Source organism: Mesoplodon densirostris, chromosome 11 (assembly GCF_025265405.1).
Source record: "Mesoplodon densirostris isolate mMesDen1 chromosome 11, mMesDen1 primary haplotype, whole genome shotgun sequence".
Taxonomy (NCBI): Eukaryota; Metazoa; Chordata; class Mammalia; order Artiodactyla; family Ziphiidae; genus Mesoplodon; species Mesoplodon densirostris.
The window spans coordinates 34,415,261-34,439,836 of record NC_082671.1 but is presented as its reverse complement, the minus strand read 5'-3'; the positions used below and the strand labels follow the sequence as shown (position 1 = coordinate 34,439,836).

The 24,576-nt window shown below is 36.8% G+C and overlaps 1 protein-coding gene and 1 pseudogene across 5 annotated transcripts in view; one reads left to right on the top strand and one right to left on the bottom strand.

Moving 5' to 3' along the window:
• Positions 1-24,260, top strand: part of RAP1B (RAP1B, member of RAS oncogene family) — a 48,456-nt gene extending 24,196 nt beyond the window's left edge. For 2 of the 5 annotated variants that reach the window (XM_060112370.1, XM_060112372.1), the window contains 7 exons: positions 13,682-13,763; positions 14,842-14,910; positions 16,165-16,221; positions 17,408-17,548; positions 19,760-19,903; positions 20,595-20,711; positions 22,660-24,260. In XM_060112370.1, the coding sequence (XP_059968353.1) occupies positions 13,707-13,763; positions 14,842-14,910; positions 16,165-16,221; positions 17,408-17,548; positions 19,760-19,903; positions 20,595-20,681 (555 nt within the window). In that variant the 5' untranslated portion in view covers positions 13,682-13,706 and the 3' untranslated portion in view covers positions 20,682-20,711; positions 22,660-24,260. Of the gene's footprint in view, positions 1-8,320; positions 8,393-13,681; positions 13,764-14,841; positions 14,911-16,164; positions 16,222-17,407; positions 17,549-19,759; positions 19,904-20,594; positions 20,712-22,659 lie in introns of those variants that run through there. The other 3 variants (XM_060112373.1, XM_060112371.1, XM_060112374.1) reach the window with 3 other exon arrangements.
• On the bottom strand, positions 9,960-10,341 carry LOC132499041 (small ribosomal subunit protein uS8-like; annotated as a pseudogene).
• Positions 24,261-24,576: the final 316 nt, after the last annotated feature.

Sequence of the window (24,576 nt, the reverse complement as noted above, 5' to 3'; positions counted from 1 at the left end):
ATGCCCTAATCTTAAATTACTTTGAAAGAAGCCTTAACTGCACAAAGCATCTTGGGCTAGCATGCCAGAAGGAAGAAGAAAATGTAGAAGGCGTTTGCATCTTGCCTTGGTTGAATGCCCAGTAGTTGTTGACAGATTTTCCCATAGGACAGCCTATGAATAGGGAGATTGTCCTTATTGTTTCCAGTCTTTTATTTAGTTTTATCTATATTATATTTGAAGGATGATAATTCTAAAATGTCTATATAATATTAAACCTCCATTATGAAGTTAGGAAAATAATATTTACATTACCATTAAATTTTATTACAAACATAGAATTTTACAATTGACCCTTGAACAACACGAGGGTTAGGTGGACCAATACACGTGCGGTCGAAAATTCAAGTATAACTTTACAGTCAGCCCTGAGCATCCAAGGAGTCAACCAACCTCCAATTGTGTAGTACGTATTTATTTTTTAAAATTCATGTATAAGTGGATCCCACATGGTTCAAACCCATGTTGTTCAAGGGTCTACTGTGTATCGTTTTTTATATTAGTTAAGAAGAGGGAATATAACATTAGGATACTTCAAAAATTATATCTGTGTATAATTCTTCAAAACTTGATGTAAAAATTCATTTTGGAATTGAAAGGGACCTTAGAGTTCATCCAGTCCAGAAGTAAAAAACTGGTGTCCAAATCCCCATAACTCAAATAGATTTGTTGGTTTTCACAATATTCACAGTTTTTAGAATTTGAAAGATTTTAGCTGTATAAGCATTCACTCTATTTGGCTGCAGTCCACACCATTCCCTAATAGTAACACCTTGCTGCTTGAGGCATTTACATGCCTACCTGGCTGAGTAAGGCATCTCTGCTCAATACTTCACTTTCCCTTATTTCCTCATTTTACAGACAAAAGAACCTGGAAATTGAGAATAAAGTTATTTATCTCAAATTATGTAACTTCTAAAATAGAGCCAAGCCTCTTAAATCACAAGATAATGTTGCTTTCTACAGCTTTTTTTCTCCTCTTAGAAGACAAGATAGTGTATAATTAAGTCCTAAAGTATTTGGTGCAGCCTGTCAGAAAGAGGAATGATCACTGTGGGCTGAGATAGTGCGAGGAATACTTCAAAGATGTTTCCTGGACACTACCCTCCTAAGGACTGCATCCTGAGTATTTGTGAGTCAGGAGCATTCTATTCTATCCTGATCTATGTGTTATTCTTTCTACACAATGGGGGGAATCATGAATATCCTCCTGTCCAGAGCTGGCAAAGGAAATCACCGAGGGGCATTTTGTACATGTTGAATAACGGTACCTCATAAGACCAGCTAATGCTTAGATTCCTCCAGAAATCCCATTTATACCCCTATTAGCAAAGGAAGAAGGGGCATAGAAGCCATGAGCTCTCTCGTGGATCCCAGACAAATCTCTGTGACTCTCCCAAATCCAAATTTAACTTCAGCCACAAATTAGTTGGAACATTACCCCACCAAAAATACTGATTTAAAAATACTGAACAGAACAAAGCCTAATGGTAGAGTGTTTTGTTAAAAATAGGATTTAATATCAATTTGTTGAAATGACTGGGTACTGAGCTATAATCTCTCCATTCCTACACTATCTCCCTTAACTTGTTTTATACGTTTTTCTCCATAGTGCTTGTCAGATTAACATATTTTATATTGATTTTATTTGTTCCCCCCCCGGGGGGCAGTAAATTATTGGGGCAGTGTCTTTTATTCACTGCTTTATTCCCTTTGCCTGGAACAGAGCCTAACATACAGAAGGCACTCACATATGAATGTTGAATATTGAATGCTATAATACAGTAATCTTGATTAGAAGGTGTCATGTCTTAGGTTTTCTTTTTTAATCCTCAGGTTCTAGCACAATTCTTGGTTCACAGTAGGTCTTCAGTAAATGTCAACATAAAGTAAATAGCCAAGAGGTTTTTTTAGTACATCTGTTTATCATTTTGTAATGCTTTTTAAAATTCCCCAGATGATATTTAGATTTACTCTTATAGTTCTTAATTGAGGACAGTAATATCTGAACTTGGGTGTGCCCTAGGTCTTGTTAATGAAAAATACGCAATACAGAATGGTAGATAATTGAATCAGTTGTTTGCTTTTTGATATGTACTTTTATATAGTGAATACATTTAGACTAAAACTTTACTGATTTTTATTTTCTTTGACTCATAAATGTCTTCAGAATTCTCTGCTCAGAATCGTTATAGCATCCATTATTGTTTTGTATTTTTGTAAAAATGCCAATCATTTCTGATTGATGAAATACTATCTTAGATAAATTTACTGAACTTTATGTAGAATATGATTGGGTCTTCTTTTCTCAACTTTCATTTCAAGCAGTTACAAAACAGACACTGAAACTTGACTTGAGAAGGAACCCTAGGGGTTTTATTTTCTTGTCATTACATGTCTTTGCTATGATTTTCTCTGAGACTAGAATTAAACACTTGCTTAAACTGATAAAAAGAACCAATGAAAGCAAAGATAAGTCTCTGACGTATGATTTACTTCGATTGATCCAGGAGTTGGTTGTAGTCCTACAAATTTTAGGGGATCTATATAAGTAACTAAAATTAGGAATCTTTAAATGCAAATGACATATAATACTGAAAATTACCCCGCAAATTTTTTTATTCAAAGATAAGTAGCAGAAATATTTATACATTTGAAAAATTAGTGTAGAAAATACTTCCAGGAGTTGTAACCATAGTGGAATTTTCCGTGTTTTGATAGTTCTTTACAAATTTAATTGATTTTCTTCATCTGGAATGCTAGATTGTTGGAGAAGCTGTGTGAATCATGCTTCATATTTATAACTGGATAAATGTCTACTTGTTTATATGTACTTTCTCGCTGATGAAGAAGTATAAATGAGAAATGGCACTATTGATAAATTCATTTTGCACGTATTCTATGTTCTTGCCTGTTTAGCCACCCCCCCAAAAAATGGGGATCTGAGATTCCCTCAGTAACTAATGAGTAAATATAATTGATGAAGTCATAGATTAAAGCTTGATTCAAATAATTCTGGAATTTCAGATTAACATATAAACAGGTTATTGTTAATTTATAATTCATTACACATAACTTCCAAACTCCATTCAGATTTTTTGGATAAATGCCATTACGTACAAGAAATGCCATAAAAGAGAGCGTATATAAACCAACAAAATCAAATCCCATCACCTACAATGGAAATCAAACTAGAATGTTTTACAGTTGACCAATAGCACCATAATTCTTGGCAAAATGTTTAGCTGAGATATCCGCCATTTCTGACATCTTCATCTAACACTTTTTGATAGTGTTGCCCTTAACTTGAAGGTTGTTAAAGTCTCTTTCAGTGTCAGTTTTTCTGTTGATTATAAAATAGTTTTAATTGTTCTTCCCATCTCTTTAAATGGCAGTCCACTGCAATAATATATAATAGTCAGAACTCTGTTATTTTTACTGAAGTATAACTCACAATGTTTTATTAGTTTCAAGTGATTCAACGTTTATACACTTTATGAAAGTTATGATCACCATGATGTCTAGTTACCATCTGTCAGTAATTTCCAGTATACTTCTAATAATTTCTAAGATACTTTGTATCTTTTTGTGTGTGTCTTAATCCTTATTTCCTACTTATGTACAAGAAGACACAACAGATCAATAGGCTTCTCAGAATACAATCCAAGTACTTAGAACTTAAATACTTTGCTACCCTATTTATCTTTTCTTTCTAGATTTTTTAGCATAATTAATAAAAAAGACAAATACAGCTTCGATATAAGAGAGGAAAGTGTTTAAAATGTCAATATTTACATTGTATAGAGTATTTCTTTTTCTATAAAGCACTTAAAATAATAAGTTTAATTTTGTAATGTTTAATAGTTAACTCTTAGCCCTTTTTGAGAAGAGGCATACTAGTTATTAAGGTTTAAAAATAGAATTGAAAGAATTTTAATTGGTTCTTCTTTTAAGCTTGTCTGTTTTCTTTAAACATACATCACAATCAGCATGTTATTTATCTGAAAAATACTTTTTTTGCCAACATCAGTATTTTATAATTATAATTCATTGTGAGTTGAGTGACAGGCTAAACATGGCATTTTTGATTTTCTAATGGCCACTTTTTTTCCCCTGGTTTTATTGAGATAAAGTTGACATACAAGCGCTGTATAAGCTTAAGGTGTGCAGCATAATGAATTGACTTAGATACATCATGAAATGATTACCACAATAAGTTAGTGAACATCCATCATCTCGTATAGATACAAAATTAAAGAAATAGAAAATAATATTTTCCTTGTAATGAGAACTCTTAAGATTTATTACTCTGTTAGCAACTTTTGTATAATATAAGCAGTGTTAATTATATTTATCATGTTATACATTACATCCCTAGTATTCACTTATAACTGGAAGTTTATACCTTTTGACTGCCTTCATCCAATCCCCCCCACCTTTTCTTAACTGCCAATAGTTACCAATTTTTTATTTTTATTTTTTTTGCGGTACACGGGCCTCTCACTCCTGTGGCCTCTCCCGTTGTGGAGCACAGGCTCCGGACGCGCAGGCTCAGCGGCCATGGCTCACGGGCCCAGCCGCTCCGTGGCATGTGGGATCCTCCCGGACCGGGGCACGAACCTGTGTCCCCTGCATCGGCAGGCGGACCCTCAACCACTGCACCACCAGGGAAACCCACCAATATTTTTAAGTTACAATTAAAATGGGGTAATTACAAGACAACTCCACAACTCCTCTTTCACCTTCCAGTTTTAATTTTCACTTGTGTGTTTTAAAAATTTACTGTTTATTAGTAATAAAACTGTCAGAAAAAACATAAGCAAAAGAAGAAAGACAATCCACCACCATATATATACATAAATAAAGTTCAAGAGAATTAAAATTCATTTTACATTACAAGCTCAAGATTTTCTCACTACTCCTAAAGTAGTAATACTGAAATTCTTCCCAGGTCGTCAGAATTACAGTCTACATAACTTGAAGTGCAATAAGGTTTATTGACTCGTGTAATTAATATTAAGGGTCAGAGAAAACACCAATAGTAAAGGATTTTTGCATAGTAATGTTTTTTAAAGACTTACAGGAGAGTTATTTCCCAGTCTTTCTCCCTAAACTACATTTTAAAATGATTCAAAATACTGATATATAATTAGCTTTTTGCTTTTTGTATTGACACGGGAGTTTGCTATAAGGTACATTCCAGTTTCAGAGATGTTAAAATGTATTCTAGGGCTTCCCTGGTGGCGCAGTGGTTGAGAGTCCGCCTGCCCATGCAGGGGACATGGGTTCGTGCCCCGGTCCGGGAAGATCCCACATGCCACGGAGCGGCTAGGCCCGTGAGCCATGGCCGCTGAGCCTGCACGTCCGGAGCCTGTGCTCTGCAGCGGGAGAGGCCACAACAGTGAGAGGCCCGCATACCGCAAAATAAAAAAGAAAAATGTATTGTAAACGTGCCTCTTAGAAAACCATAATTCAAAAAGAGTCATGTACCAAAATGTTCATCGCAGCTCTATTTACAATAGCCAGGAGATGGAAGCAACCTAAGTGTCCATCATTGGATGAATGGATAAAGAAGATGTGGCACATATATACAATGGAATATTACTCAGCCATAAAAAGAAACGAAACTGAGCTATTTGTAATGAGGTGGATAGACCTAGAGTCTGTCATACAGAGTGAAGTAAGTCAGAAAGAGAAAAACAAATACCATATGCTAACACATATATATGGAATCTAAGGGGGAAAAAAAGATCATGAAGAACCTAGGGGTAAGATGGGAATAAAGACACAGACCTACTAGGGAATGGACTTGAGGATATGGGGAGGGGGAAGGGTAAGCTGTGACAAAGTGAGAGAGTGGCATGGACATATATACACTACCAAACGTAAGGTAGATAGCTAGTGGGAAGCAGCCGCATAGCACGGAGATCAGCTCTGTGCTTTGTGACCACCTAGAGGGGTGGGATAGGGAGGGTGGGAGGGAGGGAGCGCAAGAGGGGAGAGATATGGGAACATATGTATATGTATAACTGATTCACTTTGTTATAAAGCAGAAACTAACACACCATTGTAAAGCAATTATACTCCAATAAAGATGTTAAAAATAAATAAATAAAGTGCCTGTTAGATGATACTTAAGTAGTAAGTATAGCTAAAGAATTATGATATAGTTCAGTTGATTTTAACATGTTCCAAACTGGTTGTAGTGACAGGAGGACTAAATTAAGGATAGAAACCCACATATGATTGGAAATCAGTTTTAGGCTATGCATTGTATCTCTTTGCCTAACTAGAAGAAACTTTCTAAATTAGACAAAAGCTGGATAGCAGCCCTCCTCCTGCATTCTTAATGTTTTATTAAGCTAGTAGGTAAAAGGGTAGAGCAGTGATTCTCAGCTGAGGGAACATCAGTTCTGCTACACTGTATTGAGCAGTAGTAGCCCAGACCGTTGCTGTTATAATTATTTTAAAAGCTATCTTTGGGGCTTCCCTGGTGGCGCAGTGGTTGAGAGTCCGCCTGCAGATGCAGGGGACACGAGTTCGTGCCCCGGTCCGGGAAGATCCCGCATGCCGCGGAGCGGCTGGGCCCGTGAGCCATGGCCACTGAGCCTGCGCTCCACAATGGGACAGGCCACAGCAGTGAGAGGCCCGCGTACCGCTAGAGGGAAAAAAAAAAAAAAAAAAGGGAAAAAAAAGCTATCTTTTATTGATTATTACTATGTGTAAGTACTCTTGAGGGAAATCACTACATTTCATTCTTTAATTAGTTGAGCACATACTATATGTCAGTCACTGTTTGAGGTTCGGGGGTATTATAAAACAGACAAAAATTGTTGTTTTTGTGGAGTTTATGCTCTTGTGTATCCATCTCACAACCTTACTATGTAGGCATTACTGTCTCCATTTTCCCTGTAAGGAAAGGGAAGCTCTGAAAGGTTTCATGACTTGCCCAAGGTTATACAGAACGAGGATTTAAAACTTAGGTGCTGTGAACCACTGTGCTATGCTGTCAAAATTGTCCCTCTTTTGGAGTTCAGTGAAAGAGAACAATTTTTCTCAATGTCTCAAACAGCAGTTATCACAAATCCCTTTGAAATTCTGATATAACTCTACCCATCTTAAAGTTGTGCATGAAATTTTAAAAACAGAAGTCATGGTCACTGCCAATCAGAGTTGGCATTCATAATGAAATCCACTTTTTATCCCAGGCTTAGAATATGTAAGCAATTTTTCAAAGCTGGTGTAGTAGAAGGCAGAGATTTGAAAAACAGGTATTAGTTCAAATCTTGGCTTTCATACTGCTAGACTTTTTTTTTTTAAGGAAAATAATATCTGTAGCATTGGTATTTATTAGGATTTAAATAAAAATATTTTGGTTGTTTGTCCATATTAGGAAATATTGGCCAAAAAAATTAATGAAAGAGAATGACTGTTCATTTGTGGTTGTTACTTATCAGTGTTCCTTGTTAGAAAGCTGCTTATTGGTAAGTTAGATGTGTTTTGTCACTATGTTTTTAAATTTGAAAGTCTATTGATGACTTTCATATTTCCTACTTCAAAATTTGAAATGTTTTCAATTTCCTGTGATCTTAGAGATCTGCAGTAAAAATTCTTGGTTGAGTTACTAAAATTAAAACAAATTGATAAGCATTATTTATAATATCCACAAGCTGGAAACAAACCAAAGGTCCATGAGCCGGTGAATGGATAAAGAAAATGTTATCTATATCCATACAGTGGATCTGCTTTTTATCAATAATAAAGAGATAGGAAGGAACAAATTACTGATAGAAGCAATAATATGGATGAACCTGACTCATTCTAGCAACAAGTAATACTCATTTATGGGTAAATGAAGCAACTGGGAAGTAGGACCCCAGGCATCGCATTAAGAAATGCAGTTCCCATAAATGTTTACTTTTTATAGTCAGTATATACAAGTTTCCTCACCCATAGGCCCCCATTTCTTAGAAAACAAAGACCTTTTGGTTTAATTTTTCTTTCTAGCTTGTTTACTTTGTGAGGATCTCTGAAAATGCTCAACTATTGTAGATTTTCTAATTTTCCATTTTCAGTTTCCTATTCAGGTCTGAGCCCATTTACAGAAAGAAGGGACATGTCTCCCTTTAAAATTTCCTGAAGTCAATTTTTATTTTGTTTCCTATCAAGTAGTGTTCATTTTGTTTGCAGTATTAAGTGTTGACCAATCTACCCCTGAAATAGTGTACTTCCTAAATAGTTTCTTGTTCTCTCAAGGCCAATTTTTTTTTTTTTTTAACAGGCTGGGCTGTTTGAATCTGGTCTTTACTATCCTGCTGCTTTTAACCTTTTTCCTCCATGATGAAATTAATTAGTAAGTAAGTTGGGATTCTGCAACAAATTTCTGTCAGTCTACCTGAGATTTAGAAAAATCTTTACGCATAACTCCCAACTAAATTCTAGACCAGTCTTTAAATTCAGTTTCTATAGCTCTGACTTCCACTCTAGCAATTTAAAGAGGCTGTTGTTTAGTATAATTTTTCCTTTTCTGAGAAACCGCCAAGAAAGGTAGTTCATTTCAGAGATATGGGTAAGGAGCAGATGGAATAGAAGGGTATTGTGGATACTATAAAGAGACAATGATTCAGGGAGGGTAGGTTTCCAAAGGTTTGAGCAGGGGAGTAAAGAGAGACAATCTTAGTCATTTTATTTTGAGGCTTCACAATACCAATTAAAGAAGTTGATTATTGAATGTTATTTTTGTCTCATAATTTTTCTATATTTATAATTCCTCTTAAAGTATTTATTTTGACATTTTAAAAGTTGGCCGTAAGTCCTGTTGTTATGTTGCAGTTGTCAGTCACCATTTTTGTAATTTACCAATGTAAGTGCAAGAGTCAAGATTATATTGGAAGTTTATAAAAGACACAGAAGTTTTTCCTAGAAAAGATATGGCCTTGGCAAATAAGAAAGAGATCACTAGAGTCAAGAAAACGGTGTTGTGGTAATTAAGTGGGAAGAGGCACATTGGGAACTGTCTGGGTAATGGAAGTGTTTTAAATCTTTTTTTAATATAAATTTTCAAATATTTATTTATTTATTTTGCTGTGTCGGGTCTTAGTTGCGGCACATGGGATCTTTCATTACGGCGTGCAGGCTTCTGTCTAGTTGTGGCGCGCGGTCTCAGTAGTTGCGGCGCGCAGGCTCAGCTGCCCCATGGCATGTGGGATCTTAGTTCCCCGACCAGGGATGGAACCCGCATCCCCTGCATTGGGAGGCAGATTCTTAACCGCTGGACCACCAGGGAAGTCCCTGGAAGTGTTTTAAATCTGAATGAGGGCTGTGTTTGTGGTTGTGAGGGTATTGGCATACGCCCAAACTCATTTAACTGTATGCTTAAGATCTGCTTGTTTTACTGGATGTAAATTATTCCTAGATAATAAGAGTGCTTTAAATTTTTTTTTCCATTGGGGCCCTTTTTTTTTTTTGCGGTACACAGCCTCTCACTGTTGTGGCCTCTCCCGTTGCAGAGCGCAGGCTCAGCGGCCATGGCTCACCGGCCTAGCCTCTCCACGGCATGTGGGATCTTCCCGGACCAGGGCACGAACCCGTGTCCCCTTGGCAGGCGGACTCTCAACCACTGTGCTACCAGGGAAGCCCTTTTTTTTTTTTTTTTTTAATTTATTTGGCTGTGTCAGGTCTTAGTTGAGGCACGTGGGATCTTTGTTGCCGTGCGCAGGCTTCTCTCTAGTTGTGGCGCATGGGCTCCAGAGGGTGGGCTCCAGAGCATGCGGGCTTAGTTTCCCGGGGGCATGTGGGATCTTAGTACCCCAGCCAGGGATCGAACCCGCATCCCCTGCACTGGAAGGCGGATTCTTAACCACTGGGCCACCAGGGAAGTCCCCATTGAGGCATTTTATTTGCATGTTTGTATTGCATCCCTAGAAAAAGAATCCCAGGATTTTCTCTCCTGTGTTTTTATCTTGCTTCTTCATGGTCCGCGATGCCATCTGAAGTCAGCTCAGTGAAACCAAACTGATAGGACAGGAGCAGGTTTTTCTGCCATTTTTCTAGATCTTTGAGTTGCACATCAAATCTAGGGACTGATCACTTCACACTTGTTTGACCTGCCTGTGAGGTTCACAACAGTTTTTCCAGCCCTGTGATCATTGATTTCAAATTCGCTAATGTAACCGTGCTTCATTATCACAGAAACTGGATGATGACTTGGGAGCATGGCCTAATAAGAACCTGGCACTTGCCTCTCCTTTCAGCATTATTGATGCTCTTGAGAGCATCAGCTAGGACTTCGGTGTGCACCATTATATCAGCACAGAAAGATGGCTGGAAGAGTTTAAAATTTTTTTTTAACAAATGTATCCTTACAAACATTTTCAGGTTCTTTGATCAAGAAGTTAAGAAGGTGCCACATAATAAACCCCATGGTTATTGACCTTGTAATGCTGTCATGAAAGTTTAAGTGACCCGAGGTGAAGTTTGGCCCATCACTCAACTTTGCCTGAATTGGTCACTGATGTTACTCATCTTTAACCTTTAGTGCTTGGGGCCAGTTTGAATTGCATTGGAGGCTCTCAGGCGTATGCATCCATCCATTCCACACGGAGCACTCCCTTATTCAGTGAATGGAAACAAGACAGTACAGGACAAAACAAAACATGTGAGACAAAATTTTGAGCAAGTAGATGAACAAAAGCAAAGCAAGTAGCTGAAGAATTATAAACTAATGGCAAAAATATTTATCAAATAGGACACTCAAAGCCAAAGCCAAAAGGCCTAATTGCCTTATACAGAAACCTACTTGGTACAAATCATAGGGTAACAGAGTTAGCAATGTGAGCTCAAGGCACTGATTGGAGCACCCGTCATTGTTGAGATTGACTCATCTGATAGGAAAATCAAAGAACAAACAAGTTGGACACAAGCAGCCCATTCAGTACACTTGTTTGTCTAAGGGCGTCATTTGGAATGATGCCAAGTGAGGGTCTTAGGTTGACTGTCAAAGAATGAGAGACACCATTCAATATCTAAACAAAAAACACAAAGCTGAAATGATTGATTACTTAAGGAAAAGCTGTCCTGGTCTGATACTGCCTCCACTGAGCAGAGCAGATTGCTAGTCTTATAGGGTTTTTAGGGAATTTCAGAGTCCAAAGATTCACAGACTTTCAAAGGCAGGAGTGAGTTAATGTCAGCAAGTAAAAGCAGTGTCACTCAAGTGAGGCAGTTGCTGATTGGTTGGCATTTTGCTGCGTGTTCACTGAATGAGTCTTTTTTCTTTTCTTTTTTTTTAAGTTAATGATAATCAGTGACAAAGAAGGCATCAAAAAGTGACACAGCCCAGCTACCTAAAGGGTAAAAGATGCAGGGAGATGAGTCTAATTTTATTTGTGTTAAAGTTAGTTGGTTTGCTCTTTGGGATGTTTAGGAAATTCTTGTCCCCAAAGTTACCATATTCCCTCTAGATGGGTTCAGAAACAAAAATTTATTTGAAGGCATCTTTCATGAGAATCCTAAGTTTATTTTTAAATATTTCTCAAATATTAATGTAGGTCCATGTGGTTGGCTAATGTGTGCATGGAACTGAATAGAATTATCACCTAAGTAATCCTATTTTTTTCTTTTTTTTTTTGCGGTACACGGGCCTCTCTCTCACTGTTGTGGCCTCTCCCGTTGTGGAGCGCAGGCTCAGCGTCCATGGCTCACGGGCCCAGCCGCCCTGCGGCATGTGGGATCTTCCTGGACCAGGGCACGAACCCGTGTCCCCTGCATCGGCAGGCGGACTCTCAACCACTGCGCCACCAGGGAAGCCCAGTAATCCTATTTTTAAATGATTTTTTACATTAAAAGAAATAAACCTGACTTGAGTTACATGTTTACAAAGAAAGATTTATTTGTCCCAAATTAAATGCAGACTACCATGTGGAATATTCTTAAAGCTGAAAATTGATTCAACTTTTATTTCATATCCTTTTTCCTAAAATCATATCTGGTAAGAACCATATCTGGCAGTTCACAGAAGTTATGGAGACAGTGTTCCAGAACTGGAGAAAAGTCTATGGAAATAATGGGTTCAGTAAGTTTAGAAATGTAGGAACTAGTAAGTGGGAAAGTTAGCAGCCGACTTCTTTGGTGGTTTTTATATTTGGTTCCCCGACTCCCCCACCCCCCCATTAAGGAATGGAGAAAACACAGGAAATAATCCATGTATTTAAAGGTGGAAATGAAGGAGAAATTTTTGAAAAGAAGTCCTTGGAATTAGACATGGCGTCCTGAGGAGAAATTAAGAGATGGTATATAGAGATAGGTAAAACAAATGCTATCTTCTAAGAGTATGGACTGGAAGGAAAGAACATATAAAGAGATTTAACACAAAGAAATATTATGCCAAAGTGAGTCCATTCTTAACTGACTGGCTTTCAGAAATAAGGGGCTATCAACAATAGGCTGGTTTGCAGAAGCATATTCAGTGAAGCAAATGGTTATTGGTTGGTTAAATGTGTATAAACCAGTCCTGGTATTGTGTTACTATGACTAAAGAACTGTCATTTCTTGATTAAGAAGGTTTAAAACCTGTTCTGGTGGCTACTTTTGCACCATGGCCACTGGCCAATTATTTTTCTCTAGGAATGTGGGAGCTTTGTATTCTCATGTTGTTCCCCACCCTGAAACTTTCGGGATCTTTCTTTCTTTCTCCTTAGTGTACTGAAATTTTCTAATGATGAGCCTTGGTATGGATTGTTTCTTTTTGGTTTTATTTTGTTTTGATTTCCACCATTTCAGCATACTGAACCCTCAGTAGACTTTTTTAGTCTGGGCTTTCATGTTCTTGAGATCTTCTGATTCCTGACCATTTCAGTTTCCTTGTGCCACCCCATCTGTCCCCCGACCCCACACCCCACACCCACTTCAGGAATAGATATTTGGTCTGCTTTCTCTGCTAACTCACTTACCATTAATGTATCTCAGAGGCCAGCAAGTTTTTTCTATAAATGCCACATAGTAAATATTTTAGGCTTTGTGAACCAGATGGCCTCTGTTGTAATGACTTAGCTCTGCCATTACAAGATAGCAGCCATTGACAGTACACAAATGAATAGGTGTGGCTGTATTTCAATAAAACTTTATGTACAAAAACAGATAGTGAGTTGGATTTGTCTGCAGACCCCTCCCCTATCGTGTTCATCTTTACCAGAATGTTAGCTCAGTTGAGGGCAGGAATTTTTTTGTTGTTCATTGGGTATATCCTTGTACTTAGTAGGCACTCAACTGCTTGTGACTCAGGGTTGCCGATGGTTCAGAAAAGGGGGATAACACTGCCATCTTATAGCTAACAGAATGCCCCTTAATGCTATTTTTCAGCCTTCCTCCCTTTTTTTCTTGATGGAGTAAATATTTTATTGTAATTGAATTTAGGATAGGGCTAAAAGTCACGTCTATAATTCTGCAGTTTCTTTCCTCCTCTGATGTTTTATAAAGGGCACTACCAGTAGCATCCTTTAGTAAGTCGGTTTATGAAATGCTCCATATTAATATGGTATAGTAGTCATTTTAAATAAATGCTTGAATGTCTTGTTTGTATAAGAAGGACATGAATACAAAGATAGTACTTAAGAATTCTTTTTTTCTTTCTTTCTTTAATAAGGTACTAGATTTTACAAGTTTGCACCATGCGTGAGTATAAGCTAGTCGTTCTTGGCTCCGGAGGAGTTGGAAAATCTGCTCTGGTAAGACATTCTCACTGTACCCAAGCTATTTACTCCAAGACGTGTTCTTTTCCTGTTGAGTTTTAGGTTTTGCTTATTTGTCTTTATTTATTTGTTAAGGTGAAATCTCCTAATGATTTTAGAAGCAATATAATATTTTTCTTGTAATTTAGTCAGCTTTTAGTTGTATCTGGGTAGATCATATTCTCTCTGGAACATGGGTTCCAGACCAGAATACAGTTTGGACTAAGCACAGAAGGGAAAGAACACATAAAGAGATTTAACACAAAGAAATATTATGCCAAAGTGAGTCCATTCTTTAACTGACTGACTTTCAGTGCATATAAATGGGTGTCTGCATTTCAGAGCCAGACAGGAATAAATTTTGGTCCATCCCATTGTGAGTTGGCTTACAATACAAATTTTATGTTACAAAAATTAAATACACCTTATTTTAAAAACTTTTTCAAAGATTACCTTTGACTGTCCCACCATGCTTTCTGTATCAAGAAATAGTTAAGCAAGAAAGAAGACACAACTTGACAGTGGTGGGTGGGGAAGGGGAGAAACTTAGGGGAAATAACTTGATGCACAGTTCAGAGTTTAGCAAAGCCCCACAGTAAGATAGATTGACCATCTTACTTTGCCACTTAAACACCTAGCACAGAATTTGACATGCTTGGATCAAACTGAGAAGTGTGTACAATGGGGCATGAACTGCTTTTTCATTTGTAAATAGATCCAAAGTAATGGGGAGGTGTTGTGAGTGTGCACATACGTGTGTACACAAGATAATTAGCCACTTTCTAACTAAAATTCAAATTTAAGCCCTTAGGACTGAAACAGTAGCCATTTAACGATTTTTCAATATATGATCTCTAAATTTAGACTTACCCAATAAGGAGCTTGGTGATTATTAATTTTTTTTAAAAAAGCTTTCTAAAGTAATTTTCCCACCAAATGCGTATGTTCAAATGTAGTTGCGGTTATGTTTTTTTAATCAGTGGTATAACTAGCTATATGAAGTCAATACTTTAAAATGTGCAGAATTGAATGTGTTCTTTTGGGGGGAGTATAATGGTATGTTAATTTTTTTCAGACTGTACAATTTGTTCAAGGAATTTTTGTTGAAAAATATGATCCTACGATAGAAGATTCTTATAGAAAGGTATGTTAACTTTAGAAGGCCTTTTGCTTTTGACTTTATAAATATAAATTCTAGTTTTTGGCTTAATAATTATTAAATGTTGTTTACAGAGTAGGACGAAGAAGCAGAGTTAATTTATAAAATTAGTGGGGAAAGATCACACCTGATTATTTCCTGGCATTGTGTGTTTACCAGCTTGAGAATCTTAAACAGTCATTCTTGTTTTCTGTCTTATCTCTCTCTCTCAAAGAATTTTAAGTTTATACTGACCCCAAAATTGTAATTTGACACACTAACTTTAGAGCTGGGCCATGCATTTCAAGTGGTAGCTCCATGTTTCTCTCCCCTTCCTGCCCCACAAAGACTGAATACTCTCAGGCTCCCTTCTTTTTAATATAAAGATGTAAGTACAAAAGTCTCCCTAACCTTCCTGCTTACAACTCCTTGAGAAAGTTCCACTGCTCGTAATAGTAGAAAGGTTTACTTCTGTCCATATGTTCACTTGTATAACATGTGACAATAAAACTATAAATGCGCGAGATTTTTTATTTAGCAGGGAGAGAGTTATCCTCCACCTTGACATAGTGGCCAACCTGGCCCCTGCTGCTGTGCAGACATTGTGTTTCCGTTCCTCCCTCTGTGTCCACAGTCTACCAGAACAAACTGGAAACCCCTTTCTGCACCCCAGCAGGGAGGCAATATTACTCTTCTTTCCATGTATGTAACTTTGTTCCCTAGGAAATGTTAGGTAAAAAGGGTAGCAGAGATACATAATTTATTTGATATCTCTCCTCTGCTTCCTTGCTCCCGGAAATTTTGTTGTTCCAATATGGTGAAAGGGATGTGGTTATCTAGAGAAATGAAGGTATTTCTAAAGTATGGGAGAATTGAGATAGACAGTTACTTCTGGTATTATTGGAACTATTACTGGTTTTAAAAAACTTTTTTTGAGCTATTTTGAAATCATTTCCTCTCCAGATTTAAGTGCTGAGTGATTCATATTGAGGTTGGATCTTGTGTATCTTGTATCAATAACTATCCTTGTGTTAAATTCAGAACACATGGTTTTTGCACCTAATGCAGTTTGGGGGTCAGTAGACCTGTTTTCTAGCTATTTTTTTCTCCTGTTTTGTTAAAGTGAGTATTGCTTGAAATTAGTTGTGAAGTTGCTGTAATCTGTATCTCTGTTTTAAATATCATATTAGCTGTTGGGTATATTAAAGTAGTCTTGTATACATTTTAAAAAATGAATATCTATTTTAATTTTTCCCCAAGCAAGTTGAAGTAGATGCACAACAGTGTATGCTTGAAATCTTGGATACTGCAGGAACGGTATGTAAAACAGAGTACCAAAGTATATGCACAGCTTGTGCAGTATTGACCTTTAGATGCTAGTATTCTGTAGACAAACATTAGTTAAGCTTATTTAAAAGTACTGCTTGCGGGCCTCCCTGGTGGCGCAGTGGTTGAGAGTCCGCCTGCCGATGCAGGGGATACGGGTTCGTGCCCCGGTCTGGGAGGATCCCATATGCCGCGGAGCGGCTGGGCCCGTGAGCCATGGCCGCTGAGCCTGCGCGTCCGGAGCCTGCGCGTCCGGAGCCTGTGCTCCGCGACGGGGGAGGCCACAACAGTGAGAGGCCCGCATACCGCAAAAAAAAAAAAAAAAAAAAAAGTACTGCTTGCATTAACTCTTAAAGCTGTTTTCCTTATCCTCTTGAATTCTCCTTTTCTTGTGTGTGTGCTTTGCCATTGCAGTGGATCATTTACTGAAGAAATAAGTAGAAATTTTGTATGAAAGTTTTCATAATCCCGCTAATACTTTTAAAACAAGTTAAACTATATTACCATTTATTAAATAATGTGGAAAATAATATTAGAGTGTACATTTATTCCTCAGTGGCTGTATGAAGTATTTTGAATGTTATCTTTCCTCCTTAAATATATTTCCAGACCAACTAGATTTGTTGGTATCTGAAGGTGAAGGGAAAATTTATTCTGGATATGTGGTATTCATTCAACTAATGTTTGAATACCTCATATGTGCCATGTATTGTATTCTTACACTCAAAGGCTCACAGTCTAGTGAAGGAGGAAAAGTGTGGGAAAATGGCAAGATACAGGTAACGTGCTGGTGGCCCCCATAGAACTAACTAGAGCATTGTGAGCTAGCTGTGGGTAACTTGGTGATTTGATTTGGGTGCCTTACATATTATGATATATTAAAAATCTGCCTTTAAAAAAAAATCTGCCTTTAAGTAGCATTTGGAGACAGGACATTTCTGTTCCACTTGAGTATATTTACTGCACGTAAATCTGCTCTGGTGTATTATTTTTAAGTAAAACGCTTATTTCTTGAAATACTGATTTTTTCAAATAGCTACAGACTAATTTTAAGAGATGTTACGTAACACTACTGCATTCTTCTTTGAGCTCTAATTATAGACTTTGAAAATTGTCAGATTATCTGTCAAAACATTTTTTTAACATTATTGTTTTTTAATGATTCTTTCTCCTGTAGGAACAATTTACAGCAATGAGGGATTTGTACATGAAAAACGGACAAGGCTTTGCATTAGTTTATTCCATCACAGCACAGTCCACATTTAATGATTTACAAGATCTGAGAGAACAGATTCTTCGAGTTAAAGACACTGATGATGTAAGCTGGCTTCATAATAAATAAATATATTTTGTTCCAAACCCTTATTATAGTGATATCCAACTTAAAAGTTTGAATTTAAATCCAGTTTAAAGTTAATGTATTTGGGGGGCTTTATTTGTTTTTCAAAAGCTTTTTCCTTGAAGGGGAAAAACATATCTTTAACACTATATATAACATAAAAAGTGAGAAATACCCTCCTCTCCCCTGTGTAAAATAAATTTTATACCCTTCCTGTTTTTAAATCATGCATTTGGTGGAGAAGGAGAGGTGTTGGTGGTAAATATTACTAATAGAGCATATGATGTTCTGGCCACATTTCTGGCAGATTTGAGAGCCTTTTTAACAAGAATCAAAACAACATATGAACAGATCTCAAGCAACTATGACAGAAGGAGCATAATGATAATAATTTTTAAAGAAAGGCAACAAATACATTCAATTCTAATGTAAATTTACATGCCCCTTCAGAGTACACCATAATGGAGTTTAATCCCTTTAGGAAACTTCAAATGGATTATTTTAATTCCTCATCACACTATATATATTATATATAAATTCATCTTGCATCGAATTGATCTTGCATCAGAATCACCTGTAAAGCTGGTTAGATTGCCAGGCCCCACTCTCAGAGTTTCTGATTCAGTAGGTCTGGGATAGGGCTTAAGAATTTGCATTTCTAATAGATTTCCAAATGGTGTTGATGCTACTGGTCTGGGCACTTCACTTTTAAGAACCACTGTACTATGTATAGTTTAATTATAGCAAATATTTCGAGAGCTTGAGGGCACCTATGGGAAATGCTGCCAATTCCTGGACTTCTAAAGCAGGAGAACTTTGGGGGACCCTGACATACTTACAGCAACCTCGGTAAAGCTGTTTACCAGTGTCTCTGGTAACTACTATGGTTTTCTATCAGTTGCATTAAACAGGTATTTATTAATATGATACTATATATCAGTTCCTTAAAAAGCCAAAATTCTTGATTTTCTAGTTTGGATTTTTTCCAAAACTTCTTTAGAAAGACAGTCTCTAAATGATTAATAGGAGTTTTGCAGCATAAGTATTATTTTTCCCTGTAGTGTCCTTCTAAAATTACAAACATCACATGTATCCAAACATGTGATTAATATGGTCTAGATTTTTAGTAAATTAAGATGATTTTACTTTTTGGCTTTTTAATATACACTGTATGAGAAGCTAAAAGTTCTGCTTTGGGGGCTTTCAAGATTTCTCCTTTTTGTGTCATGAAATAGGGAATGAGTATTTGATAAATACATGTTAGAAAACCAGAAAATTCTAAATTGATTTATGTCCCTTGGAGAAACATTTTAAAATTTTGGAATATATTGGCTTTTCATGGTATACCCTTTTGCACTTCCTTTTAAAAAGGTTTTGTGGGGCTTCCTTGGTGGCGCAGTGGTTGAGAGTCCACCTGCCAGTGCAGGGGACACGGGTTCATTCCCCGGTCCGGGAAGATCCCACATGGCGCAGAGCGCTCTGCGTCCGTACCGCAAAAAAAAAAAAAAAAAAAAAAAGGTTTTGTGTTTTGCTTACTATAATTAGTTAAAAGTCCACTCTGAGGGACTTCCCTGGCGGTCCATCGGTTAAGACTGAGCTTCCACTGCAGGGGGCACGGGTTCAATTCCTGGTTGGGGAACTAAGATCCCGCATGCTATGCGGTGTGGCCGAAATAAAATAAAAGTCCATTGTGTTATAATTTTAAGGGTTTTTCACCCTCTTTTAAGTAGATCATAGCTTGTTTTCTAAAAAAATTTGATGTGGGGGCCTCCCTGGTGGCGCAAGTGGTTGAGAGTCCGCCTGCCGATGCAGGGGATACGGGTTCGTGCCCCGGTCTGGGAGGATCCCATATGCCGCGGAGCGGCTGGGCCCGTGAGCCATGGCCGCTGAGCCTGCGCGTCCGGAGCCTGCGCGTCCGGAGCCTGTGCTCCGCAACGGGGGAGGCCACAACAGTGAGAGGCCCGCATACCGCAAAAAAAAAAAAAAAAAAAAAAATTTGATGTGAAAAGTTCTTAAATTAACATTGTCAAGGCTTTCATATTTAACTGTAAATTTTATTACACATTATTAACTTAGCATTTTTCTCTGGCATAGTATAAAAAGTAATCCTTAGGAGAAACATTTTAATTTGAATTTTGATTTGAATTTATATTGCATATTTGTTTACTTACTTGTTTTTACCCTTTTTAGGTTCCAATGATTCTGGTTGGTAATAAGTGTGACTTGGAAGATGAAAGAGTTGTAGGAAAGGAACAAGGTCAAAATTTAGCAAGACAATGGAACAACTGTGCATTCTTAGAATCCTCTGCAAAATCAAAAATAAATGTTAATGAGGTATGGTGAAATAGAACTCACGACTTGGAATTTAGCATTCAAAATTAATGGAAAATAATGAGTCTGTATTAACACAACTCCAGGTTAATTTGTACTCAGGGTGCTTTGTTGATCATATAGGCAGAAGTCTTGTGTTAAGTAAGTGCATGTTAATAAGCAATAATGCTCTTTGAGCCTCTCAATTAAATACTGGTACAGTGGAATTTACCATAAAATGAAGGAAGAATGGACAGAAAATGATAGGGACGGGGAAGACAGATTAAGTCTTCAGGTATATGAAGGACGTTATGTAAAAGGCAAAGACAAATTCAACAAGGCATGAACGGCTGTTGCCTTGAAGGGACTTAAAATAATGTTGTAGAGTAAGGATACATAGAGTTGAAGAAGAGTACATAATTGTTCTCTTTGGATGGTGGTAAATGTTCTGTCTGAACTAAGATCCCTGCAGCTCCTTCAACTCAGTATTTATTTTAAGGAGAATGATTTTTAGCCCTCCCAAAAAATAAACAGAAAAGAACTTGGCGATTATAAGAATACCTGGCTTTACTCTCATTCCTTAACTGAACAGAATATTTGCTTTCTGGGGAAAAGTTCATGGAAAGTTCAGTTTTTTCATTTTACTCTTTCACTTTTAGTTCTTTGGGGGCTTTTTTTCCCTGTAAATTTTTTTAAAAATTTAATATGTTTGCAGATCTTTTATGACCTAGTGCGGCAAATTAACAGAAAAACTCCAGTGCCTGGGAAGGCCCGCAAAAAGTCGTCATGTCAGCTGCTTTAATATACTAAATGCATTGTAGCTCTGAGCCAGGTATGTTGATATATCTTTTCCTCTGTTTTGTTTGTTTGTTTCCTCTAATTTTTAACCTCAACTTTATTAAGGGTTAATAAAGCAAATATAGGATTTTCTTTTCTAAAAAAGAAATGGTTACTTCCTTTTTAAGATATGAGTTAATATGATATCCTAGTAATTAAAATAATTATTTCATTTATATATCATCATCAGAAGTAAGGTATTCCACATAAGTGAGAATTCTAGATGAGTTTATCCAGTATATACTCATGCCTCAGTGGGTCACTGGTTTGTGTTGACAATACAGTGGTGATGAAAACCAGTCTTCTCTGCTTTCTTCTTTGTTGCCTTAAGCTAACTAAGGTCTAGTTGGAGAATTAGACAAACAATTGCAAAATATGATAAATGCAGAGTAAGTCCAGCATGGTACTGATAATAAAAAAAACCCTGATATATTATGTGCCAGGCACTCTTAAGTACTGCCTATATATGTTAATTGTACTCTCACAACAATCCTGTGAGGCAGAACTATTATAATTCCCATATTACAGATGAGTGAACTGAGGCACAGAAAGATTGTTACTTGTTCAAGCCCTGCAATTAGTGAATAGCCTAGTCAGAATTGGATCTAGTGATCTGAGTACATCGCTCAGAATTTGAACTGTGGTCTGGCTCCCAAGTCCATAATTAGTCACTATTATGGCTGCTATTGGAGCATTTAACTGGAGCACCAGACCAGTCAGATGTGAACTGTGGATTCAGGGAAAGTCTGTCAGAGTGAGATACATCTAAGTCGAAATCTGATGGATAAGTAGAAGTTGTGTAGGGGATGAAGAGTTCCTAGGAGGAGAGAACCACAAGTACAACCCTGAGATGAGATAGCAAAGCAAAACTGAGCATACAACACTGTAACATAGTTTTTGAAAACAGTCATATTAAATGAGTTAATACTTGTAAAGCAGTTAGTTCAGTGCCTGGCACATGGTAAACCCTTACCTATCAGCTGCTGTTTGCCAGGTATTGTTAAACCATATCTTACTGTACTCTTATCCTTGGGAACTTTGAATGTTTGTAGCTCTGCTTCTTCCTGTGTTAAATGGCCCTATACTATCATAGAACTCTGATTCTGTATCTCTCTAGAGTTTTTGTCCCTACTCTCCATTTAAGGCTTTGTGTTTAGAGATACAACCTCTCACTTTTTATATCCTCTCATTTCCAGCCACGTGCCCATTCTTAGCAGCACACATGTGCCTGAGCTCACACACTCCCATCTGTCCTTTCCAATTTGCTACATTCAACCTGCTAAGATTTAGGAAACTTAGAAAACTCATTCAGACTCCAAACGAGGGCTTAAAGTTCAAAGCATTTGTGGAAATTATTTCATCAGCTACGTCTATATTAACAACCTTTCTGAAGCTTGCAACAAATCTGATTCTCAGAAAACCAGTTTAAAAAAAAAAGAAACATTTTTTTAGCCCAGGCATGTGTGCAGAAAATCATCCAAAGTTAAATAAATAAATGACAGACCCCTGAGTTCTGATTTTACCTTCTTTACGTCACTCAAATTTTTAAAAGTTTAATTTGGTATGATTTTAGTGTAATAACAGCCTTTTCTGACATCTATCTTAGAGTTGGTAGAATCTGTTTGTGTAGAATTAAAAAGTACATAGCTGTCAACTGTAGAGAGTCTTCGTGAAATAAATTCTATTTTGTTCACTTCTATGCACCAGCTTTTTAGCCACTCTTATTAGAAGAGTAGGGAAGAAAAGTCTTGATTTTCTAATACTAGAAAGCCTGGTTAGATGTGCATTCTGTATTTGTCATGTGATTCTAGGGTTGTAAACACAGATCAGCCATTTTGTTAATATTGCTGTCTGTTTTATAATCCTAATTCTAGTAAAGGTGACCTAATGTAAAATTTTAATGTGGTTTTTTTTCTTTTTCCCTTGCTTTTAATCTTTGGAAGGTAATACAAAGAAATTTGCATTAAGGTACACTCAACTTACATTTGACTGACTTTCAAGAAGGCAGCAGAATAGATGAAGTCATTCCAAAAAAGATGAAAATGTCTACCCATGCTTTGCTATGAATCGTGGTACCTGGTCATAATGTAATGACGGATAAGAACCTGTATTATATTTATTTCTGACACTTTAGCACTGTTGTCTTAATATGTCCTTTGGATCTTTAGTATGCCATTTACACCCCATGTTTTCAATTAATTTAATTTTCTCATTTTGACAGGTCTGAAGAACTGTTGCCCAATTCAACAGTGCCAGCATTCCAACTTTGTTAAACCTACCAACATCTTAAATGGACTTTCTGTGGTGGTACCCTTTAAGAGGCGGATGAAAGCTACTACATCAGTTTGCACATTCTAATCACTTTCCAGTATCACAAGAGAGATTTTTACTTATATAATAGTCCTAGAGTATGCAGCTGGTAAAACCAGAGGCTACAATCCAGTATTACTGCTAAGAGACATTTTTCATCCACCAATGTTGTACATGTATGAAAATGGTGTACTGTATACTTTAACACGCCCTATACTTTGTATTGGAGAGTACAATAATGTAAATCCTAAAAGCACCACTATTTTAGCATAATAAAAGAAAGTCCAAAGAGCTCCTATATAGACTACTCCAGATAACTTCGCTTCTTTGATACTTGTAGCTTATTGTAATTTTTTTTAAGAAATTCAAGGTCATTATCATTGTATTGTACAAATAAGCGCTTTGATTAACACAGCTATATAGTTTTTTTAATTTTTAAAAACCTGTGGAGACAGTGATCTTGTCTTTAAAATATGATAGTCCTTTCAGTATAATGTCTTAGATTAAAGACATTGCCTTTAATATCTGTTGGGAAGGAAATGTCCAGACTTTTCAAATCTTTTATTATATGTTTCCTTTTTTGTTTACATAGGGAACAATGTTTATAGTTGTGTGTACAGTGGGGGTCTACAACAAGAAGTGTATATTTTCAAACAATTTTTTAATGATTTAACAATTTTTGTAAATCATTTTCAGGCTTCTGCAGCTGTAGATTCTCACTGTGAATCCCCTGCTTGCTCATGCATAAGTGTATTTGCAATACCAAATATACAGGTTTAGTATTTTTGCCTGTTAGTGATTGTTTCACATGTGTAACGTTTTGGTTGAGATGTTAAATGGTGGACGAGTACTGTGGATGTGAATGTGGGAAGTAATTTTAATCATGTGTAATTGGTCACAAGGCCTAAGTTGCAGTAACTATTGCTGTTTTATTTAACAATGCCTTGTTGCTTTGTATGCATTAACGTTTGGGTGTAAAGATTGTGTGTCTATCCAACAGGGAGCCACAGTATTTAAATTGACCAACCTAATGTTACAACTACTTTTGAGGTGGCCAAATGTAAACTAAAAGCCTTAATTAAAGTGGTGCAATTTTGTATAACTTAGCATCAGTAGTTCAATAAATTTGGATTGCCATGCAAGGGCTTGCATTATAATTACTTGCCACTTGAATGTGTTTTGTGTAATGTTTAACAGTGCTAGTAAATAAATATGGGTTTAACTTCTTTTTAAATGGAATGGGTGCATTTTGCATAGCGTGGTTTCATAATTTAACATTTGGGCAGACTCATTAATTACAGAAGTGATGAGAGAAAGAAGTCAGATATTGTTCTTAGTATGTTTGAATATCCACATAACCATCTTTTGAGTTTTTCCTTTGGAAAGAATTTTGTAAATCAAGCAATATTACTTATGAATGTATGCCTTCTGGGCAGTGTTCAGTAGCTCTCTGAGGTATAGGAGGAAGAATTGAAAATACTTTGACAGGTGTTAAACTTAGATTTTTTTAAAACAATAGGGCACAGTTGTACTTGTGGTCATAAAAATCT